The 8,540-nt window shown below is 46.7% G+C and overlaps 1 protein-coding gene across 2 annotated transcripts; it reads right to left on the reverse strand.

The window, feature by feature from the left end:
• Positions 1–5,393: 5,393 nt before the first annotated feature.
• LOC100679694 (putative ankyrin repeat protein RF_0381) lies at positions 5,394–8,138 on the reverse strand. 2 transcript variants are annotated; one of them, XM_031925401.1, is made up of 5 exons: positions 7,978–8,138; positions 7,468–7,881; positions 7,096–7,246; positions 6,684–7,019; positions 5,394–6,592 (listed from the first exon to the last, which is right to left on the reverse strand). In XM_031925401.1, exons 2-5 carry the CDS (start codon positions 7,842–7,844, stop codon positions 5,762–5,764), a joined length of 1,695 nt encoding a protein of 564 aa, XP_031781261.1. In that variant the 5' UTR covers positions 7,845–7,881; positions 7,978–8,138; the 3' UTR covers positions 5,394–5,761. The 2 variants fall into 2 exon arrangements, with proteins under 2 accessions (XP_031781261.1, XP_016837069.1); XM_016981580.2 differs by having other exon boundaries at positions 7,982–8,099.
• Positions 8,139–8,540: the final 402 nt, after the last annotated feature.

Raw genomic sequence — 8,540 nt, forward strand, 5'->3', positions numbered from 1 at the left:
GATTAGCTAAATAATGTTATTTTTATAAATTTGACTCAATTAAATGTTATATCGGAATAATGTAATACTGCCATTTAATGGGTTCAATTAAAATTTCATTGATCGCAACAATTTTTTTTCTTAGTGCATCCGTACTGAAGATCGAAATCGCAGAGCGATACTGCAAGTACTCGATACTCGCGGAATTCGAGCGCCGAGAAAAACAGACGAATATGCACAAGTAGACCGCGAGCTTCTCGACTGAACTTGGAATAACACGAGCTATACGCGGGCGAGCATCGCGAGAGGCGATTGATAGGTATAAATCTCTGTTTGACCAGTAGTCCGCTGTGCATTGTTATAGAGAGCCGAGCTCGAAACTCCGCGACGACTCCTGCAGGCGCAGCTTGTGTACTTTGCGGTCTCTATCGCGTCGGTCAGTCGGATCTTGGCCGGCGTAATTCCCCCGTCCAACAATCCGATCTCGGGAATCATTTCGGTCACGCGATATGCGCAGCCCTCTTCTGCTCGACGGAGCTTTTTCGACGTGTCTCTTATTATCTCATGCCCAACGCAACTTTCTGACCCTATCAAAGCGCGGCCGGCGTTCGAGTGACGAATCGGTATAAAGCGGAGCGAATTTTAAACAACAATTATCTCGCTCGCACCGCCGCTCGTTAAAATCGCCCTATGCATTCGCGGAATGAATGAATTGCGCAGCGCGCGCTTATGCATCAAGCAATTAAAAGGCGGTTAATCTGCGTTAGGCGCGCGGAGCTCGGTAAATTAGCTAAACAAAAAGCTGCTCGATCGGCGGCCGCCGGCCGCGCTCGCGACAAAAGCCGGGAGATGGAACGAGCGGCCGTATAACTCGGCTCGTGCGATAGGCCCGGATGCGCGTCGAAAGGAAAGCAAAGTCGGGCCGGGGGTGGCCCCTCCCCTCCGGCTCTTCCTTGAATTACGATATCACGGAGTTTATCTCTCGTTATGACCACGATCCATTATGCAAAAGGTCTAATTACTCGCGCGGGAAGCAGAGAGCGACCCGGCGGCAGGGGATCGGGAGAGACGGAATACTCTGTACGTGCAGGTTGCCTCGATCCTCTCACCGACGGCCGCTTCCGTCCGGAAGGGATTTACATTAGATAAGACGCGCGAGCGGCTATCGCTCGTGTCTATGCACTTATGTATTCCTTTTGAAGCGACCATTTAAATTTGCGCCTAGCCCCCGCCCCTACCCCCCCCCTCTCTCTCTTTCTCTCTCTCTCTCTCTTTCTCTCTCGCTCTCTCTCTCTCTCTCTCTCTCTCTCTTTGTATAAACGCTAAAACACTCTATGCTAATCCCGCCTGGACGAAGCGCCGCCGCAGATTTCAAGGGCTATTTCGAGAGAGCCGTCGTATCTGCATAAACTTGGAATTTCAGCGCTCGAAATAATGCCACTTTCGAGACGTTTAGCTGAACGAGACCGTTCGGCCACGGACGGAGAAGATGTTCGATCGGAAATTGATCACTTACAGAGCCTTATAGTACATTAGGATTATAAATAATCTTGAAAACACTGATGTCAATAATGTGAGATGGAATCGTAGCCTCAGTTGCACGGTATTGCAAATCTATTATACTATTGATTGAAATTCATCGATTCGGCTTAATCCAAAATCTGTCAAACATATATCGGAGGTATACAATGTACGGCGTACAGTCACCGCAAATGAATATTCATGATTCAGTTGCTAACGTAAACATGCTCTTGTTGTATATAGGTATATGTGAATTGAAACTGATAGTTAAACAAACATTCTATTCTCGCTTTGCGATCAAAGTTTGAAAGTAATATTTCCTCGTGGTGAAAAATTCATGAATTTATTATGTGTTGGAAATTGATAATATGATTACGGAACTTCACAATAATTAAAAACTCTTATATTATTTTGCTGCTATACAATCGACGATCTACAATTGATAATGGCGTCTTTAAGCGTTTTTCAATTCACGTAATCCAATATAAGCAGCACCATTTTGAAAAGAGCATGAAGAGATACAGGCTTCCCACTGTTTATATAAATTGAAGTGTCAGTTGCGAAATTCTTTAAAAAAAATATCCTGTTTGCTTCGATCGCGCACGTTTGTAAGCACGTCATTGTAATAACTCGAATTTTTCTTCAATTATTCATCAATTTGCAATTCAACTGAAAAGCATCATGGGAAGAAAGTTCAGCAGAGCTTATATTCTGCGCACTGAGGATCGAGTTCTAGTTTCGAGATCCTGCACAAGATAAATTTGAAGAGGCATCCTCTAAAAGTAGGTTAAAAAAAGGGAGGAATCTACGCGGGATGATAACGATTACAAATCCAAGCCATATATTGCACTGGAGATGGTCTGTCTGTGACTTCTGTGTTCTACAACGAGGGCCGACAATTCAACTCCGATGCCAGGCTCTTAAAACAAATTTCATCGAGCTTCAGCATGGATTTGAAAGGTACAGACAAAGTGTAATAAAAACCTTCAGTTTGGTACAACTATGTTTCCGTGCATCAGAGACAAGTTTTTGGTAAAATTGACTAAAAAATAATCTATGCAAAATGTAGTATATTTCAATTAACGTTCCTGTAACTTCATATTATTGATTGTAAATAATAACTGTCATTCAAAATAAATCTATCTTTGAGTAAACATCTTTGCACTTTCTCTAAGTTTACTCTATACATATACAATACAAAAGTATCAAAACTTGTAGTAATCGAAGGGTGAAAATCACAGAGAACTCATAATAAAATCACAAAGGTTTATCGAGCTAGTCTAATAGTTTCATTAAAATTAACTTCCAGTACTATACGAATTTTTTCATTAAAAAGCGCGATTTGAAATGAGCTAGCAATGACAAACTTCTGGCCAATCTCTATTTACATGAGATTCGCAAGTTCGTAAAACGTATCAGTGGCTTTGGAATTGAAATAATTATCGATCGCGTTACACATCAACGAGAGCTCAAGCGGTTTTCTTGAAAGTGCAGCCAGCTCTATAGCTGCGGTTAGGATTCAACAACGACGACTCGTTCGCTATCGAATTACAGCAGCGCCGATGAAATTCGAGCTCTCGGCATTAAATAAAGTACAAAAAGCTTCGGAAAGTTTCGGTGATTCTTGTAATTTCAGCGCGACGCGGTGCCGGAGCTGCAGAGACGCGCGCTTAAAAGTCAAATCGATGAGTAGCCAAGCTCCGCTGTCTCCCCATCTCGTATAGACATACCCCCTCTCAAGTTTGCTGAATCAATTAAGAGTTCGGCGATGTGATAAAACGCGGGCGCGAAAGTAAGGGACGGAGAGTATGGCCGCGCGATCCTCTCCGTCTATATTATCGTCGGACTCGCGACGGCGGCAGCCAAATAATCGCGCGGCCTACAACGGGAGATCGGAGAACGAGTTTCTCCGAGTGCGGCACATTTGTGTGTGGAGAGAACGACTGCGTCTACGACGACGAGGACGACGAAGAAGAAGAGTATATCCGATAAGAGCTGCCGGCTATAATGAGTAATAGTCCTGCTTATTTCCGAAGTTAGCCCCTCGCGCGATCGGCTGTACGAGCTGCCAGAGGTGCGGCCAGATAATACTATTAATTTACTTCCAAGAATCGTAAAATTACGATGAAACTTTAAATTGGATATTTTATCGAGCCGGCGATCTCGAGCGGGAGCCGTACTTTCCGCTTCGGCTGGCCCCGCTTTTTCTGCTGCCTCGCTCGCTCGCGCTCTGATTTTGCGCCCCTTTCTTTTTGGGAGGACTGCTGAATTGATGCGCGTGGCGACCTTGACGCGATTTCACACGATTGCGTTTTCATTACGAATGCTCGGGGTGGCGCTTTTTTTTCTCGCGAGCTATGGGACGATAAGCAGCGTCTGTATAATTCAATTTTCGAAGAAAAATTAATTTTCCCGGAGATGAAATAAAAAATGCCAAGCCCGACAGGAGCCTTTACCGCAATCAGCATTAAAATTGCTAAAATAATTCCGAGCGACGCGCGCGCGCGTAACATCGAGCAAACAACTCCATAATTTTCTTTTCAAGCCCAGCGCGCTGAGACGTACGGTATAGCTGCAGCAGCGCAACGAGATATTCAAATCCTCTCTTTGAATTTAAAGAACTATATCTACATGAGCCGCGAACATAAAGCGCCGGAACAAAAAATCAGCGACAAGCGCGTAAAGCAAGCAGAGCGCGCTGCAGCTTTTCGCCCTCCGCGTCTTCCCGCAGTCGGTCGAAAGCGAGCTATCGTTTGAAAAGCGCGGTGGCGTACTTTTTTCGTGCCGCGCACACATCCGCGCTAACGACGTAATTTTTTCAAGGCCCGCCCAGCAGCCGGGAGACAAAAAAGCTCTCCGCCCGGCGCTAGCTCCGACGAGGACAATGAATAGCGAGCTCCGACTTTATGAAAGCGAAACGGCGCCGAAATTTACATCGCTCCGTGATGAGCTCGGGGCGTAAAAAGCGTTTAACAAGCAAGGCCCCGGCAGGTTAACCGAGCCACTCCTGCAAGCGGGCGGGAGAGACGCACCGGAAGAAGTCGACATTAAGAGACGCTGAGTCGACGACAAGGAGTAGAGAGCGCGTGCTGTAATCTCGGCAACAGTTACTGGCCGCCATCGCACTAGCAGCGGCAAGAGGAGGAAAAACTCGGCTCGCTAAAAGGTCGTTAAGGGCTAATGCGCCCCATCGTCGACTGTATATCGCTTCCCTCGCGTCACTCTCTTGGCGCTTATTTGCCCCGCGCTTCACCTGTGCCACCGCTGCTGTGCTTCCGAACGCGTCGACGTGTATCGCGTTTGCGCGGTGCCTGATTTTTTCTTCCTATACGCGCTGCTATGTATAGGTATATAAATTATATGCGCAGGCAGACTCGGCGCTGCCCTACGCTGTCTTGACGTCTCTGACGTTTACGAGACGAGAGCGAAAACTCCGGCGCTTTATGCAAATGATGTATGGAGAGCTGAAAGCCCGCGTCGCGACCCTCTCGAATACGTACACCGGCAAGCTCTCTCGGGTGAAAAAGAAACGAGCCCGAATGTGCGCTCGTCTGCGGGCTTTTTACGAGCGGCGCGCGGAAGTCGCCCGGCCTTTTCATCCCGATTTCGCTGTATAATGTAAAATAAGAGTGCGGCTATTGTGCCGGGAAGGACTTTCGAGGCTTCGATTTTCGGGGAGATCGAATGCTTCTAGTCCCGTGGGCGCGGCCGTAAAACATTTATGACGGAAGTGACTTAATGAAGTGTCGATTTTTTGTGTCGAAGTGCCGTCGGATGGATGGCGGAGAGGCTTTTTAACGAAAGGGGAGAGCGTGCTTTTGCGTGACACTCGCGGAATACGAACATACACGAGTACAGTTGAGGGTCTGTGAGCGGGGAAATTATGACGACCATTCTGAAGTGACAAAAATTGCATGTTTATTTATCAAGGCTTGGTGAATGAATCGATCGTATAAAAATATTAATCAGTCATACATGTAAAAATAGTTAAGTTTGTAATAGCATATTACGATTATTCATGATTACTCTTGTTCACCATTATGCGTACAAATAATATATATATATATATATAGCGTGTGTATTAATACCACATATGGGTAATAAACAATATTTCATCTGAGACCATTAGTTTACTGTTATAGTAACGTTCGTTTTGTGTCTCACTTCTCAAGCAACGTGCGATACTCTACACGTTCTGTTACAACCGTCGGTTGGAGTGAACAGGCGCACCAAGACGCGCCGAAGCTCTCTATTAACTCGCCTATTCAGCAGGACCAGTAGTTTCCTCGGTCGCTAATTCTCGACGAGCTCGTCGCGCTTTCTCCTGCACTTGTCTTATGGCTCTCACCAGACGCTCGACCAAATACGGAATATCTTGCGTATTCATGTGATAAGCTATAGCCTGAATAATGGGTTCTGGCAGCGAGTCATAAAATACCCTGTTCAGGTGCTCCTCCATGCTACTTAGTAGGTACTTCAGTAAGAGGGCACACATAAACTTGATGCAGATCTCCCTTGCGAAATTCGGAACCTCAAGCTTGAGCTTGATCGACTGGAAACCGAGGACAAAGTCGCTGTTCCTCGTCAAGGCTGCCAATTTCATCGGGCGCTCGTCGAGCACGGTGCGCAGCGTGTATCTGAGGTAGAACGGCTTCTTTTCGATGAATTTCAATTCCGCGAGGCACTGGTTGAAGTGCTCCATCAGCGGCACGATCGCCCAAATCACTTCCATCGTGCTTAGTTCGATGAACGCGCCCCTTGCGTGCATGATGGCGATCTGCTTAACCAAGACCTTCGCTACATCGCTGTGGAAGTTTTCCAGCCAGCCCAAAGGGGTGCTGCCTCTCAAGTCGAGGCTGTTGATGTTGGCACCGCATCGCAATAGAACCCTGACTTTCTCGGCTGAATTGCGTCGCGCAGCCACGTGAAGCGTCGTTCCGCCATCGTCTGTTTTGTCGTTGACATTTGCTCCCCTGGCAATCATGAGTCTCATGGTCTTAGCGCTGCAGCATAAGTTGGCGAGGCTGAGTGGAGAGACGCCGTTGGATATTTTTGCCGTCACGTCGGCTCCGTGCCGCACAAACAGTTTCACCTGCAAAACGGTTCGAGCGTAATATAATTGAATCTCAATTTTTCTATGACGATTTTCTCTTTTTTGACGTCATACGCATTTCTTCACGTACCAGCTTATCCTTTCCGGTGAGAAGTGCGACGTGTAGCGGTCCCAAGTTGCGTTTGAACTCCTTTTGATTGATCCTCAAGCCCATATGCAAAAGTTGCTCGGCGATTTCTATGTTCTCCACGTTGGACTCCGCGATAAAGTGGAGTGCAGTTTTGCCGCTCTTGTCGACGGCCTTCACGTTGGCGCCGCGCTGTATGAGCATCTTGATGAGATCCACGTCTCCGATGATCAGCGCTGTGTGCAGACTGGTCATGCCGTCGACGTTGGCGCTCTCCAGGTTTGCGCCCCTGTAGATGAGGATAGTCGCCAGCGAGATGAATTTTCGAAAAACGGCGCACTGAAAAGACAAACATTTCGTCACTTGGCGCATCTAGCTCGATTGCATAACAAGCAAGATCGTTCGCCGAGCTTACCTGCAAGGCGCTCTCATTGCCGAAGGTGTCCTGGTAGTTGACGTCGGCCCCGTAGTCGAGGAACAGTTTGACGTGAGCCTCGTGGTTGCGAGCAACGGCCAAGTGCAGCAGTGAGGTCTTGCCCCCGTTAATGCCGTTAATGGTGTAATTGCTGCATATGATCAGTGATATCATGAAAAAAAAATGGTTTGTTACATTAACAAAATCCTTGGCAAAATACGCACCAAGTATATCTTTGGTTATTCTCACCAAGTACTTGGCAAGTAGAATATAAAAAATTGGTAACTTGGTAACATCTTTACTTGGTGAGGTTAATAATAAAAAAAGATAGCTGGCGCGTATTTTGCCAAGCGCTTTTTTACTGTTACAAACCGTTTTTTTCCGCAAAACTGTAACCTGAAACGTTCGTTGATGTCGGCTCCAGCTCGCACCAGAAACTCGCTTATTTCGTCGTAGGAGTGAAGCATTGCCATCCAAAGTGGCGAGATCGCGTCACGGGCTGGCAGGAGTGGATTCAAGTCCGCCTTGAACATGACCAATAGCTGGACCATGGCCAGGTCGCGTCGCGCGATGGCTGTGTGTAGGTAGGTGTCGCGACCATTTGGAGTGAAATTGACGTCGAGCTTGTCGACGGACAGCAGGGTCTGAACGAGCTGCCGATCGCCCGAATTTACGGCTTTGTTCAGCTCAATAGTTTTGTCTTGAAGGAAGATGTTCCTGTAGGAGATCGTATTCGCCGAGAAAGTCATCCTGTATCGAATGCAGCTACCCTCTCTGTCCGGGTAACTACGATGAAAATTGTGGAATTCGAGTAAAAGAGTAAACGAGTAAAATTTATTCTGAAAAAACTTTGCGCCACATTAAAAATCCAAACCATCTCACCTACAGGAAACTTCTGGATTTCACAGATCAGTGATGCGCGCACTCATCACTGTTATTGAGCTCGAATCCACGAATAAAGGTAAACTGTTGTCAGAATCAAAAGCAGGAATGATTATATCCGTACCCATCATAAACTTTTCCACGCCTATACGGGCCTCCCATCCTCTGCCCCTTCCCCCTGCCTTATTTACTCTCCGGACGGTATATCGATACACCTGACGCAGGTATGTACAAAATATTTTAAGCCTGTAGGTCATTACACGGCGCGCTCTTCGGAGAAAGGGGCGACGTTGTCCTAAGCCGTCGACTATTATACTGACTCATTCACTGCGTAGCGCCAAGGCTAAACAAAATGGGCGGTGTAAAATTTTGTTAAGTACAGAAACAGTTTAGATAGCAATAGACCGGCCGCTTGGCATGCTCGAAGAAGCGCTTCATTTACCACCCCGTGTAAAAATTGGCAGTGAGCGCCATTCGAGTGCCATTAGAAAAATAAAATCATAAAGCTCGAACGAGCGGTCATTTCAATAACCGAGCCGAAATAAGTTTTACTACAGCTATGG

The sequence above is a fragment of the Nasonia vitripennis genome, assembly GCF_009193385.2.
Source record: "Nasonia vitripennis strain AsymCx chromosome 2 unlocalized genomic scaffold, Nvit_psr_1.1 chr2_random0010, whole genome shotgun sequence".
Taxonomy (NCBI): domain Eukaryota; kingdom Metazoa; phylum Arthropoda; class Insecta; order Hymenoptera; family Pteromalidae; genus Nasonia; species Nasonia vitripennis.

Coding starts and splice junctions, on each gene's coding strand:
- LOC100679694 (XM_031925401.1), bottom strand. CDS start 7,844: ATGACTTTCTCGGCGAATACGATCTCCTACAGGAACATCTTCCTTCAA. Junction 7,020..7,095: donor GCAATGAGAGCGCCTTGCAG/GTAAGCTCGGCG, acceptor TTGTCTTTTCAG/TGCGCCGTTTTTCGAAAATT. Junction 6,593..6,683: donor TCACCGGAAAGGATAAGCTG/GTACGTGAAGAA, acceptor ACCGTTTTGCAG/GTGAAACTGTTTGTGCGGCA.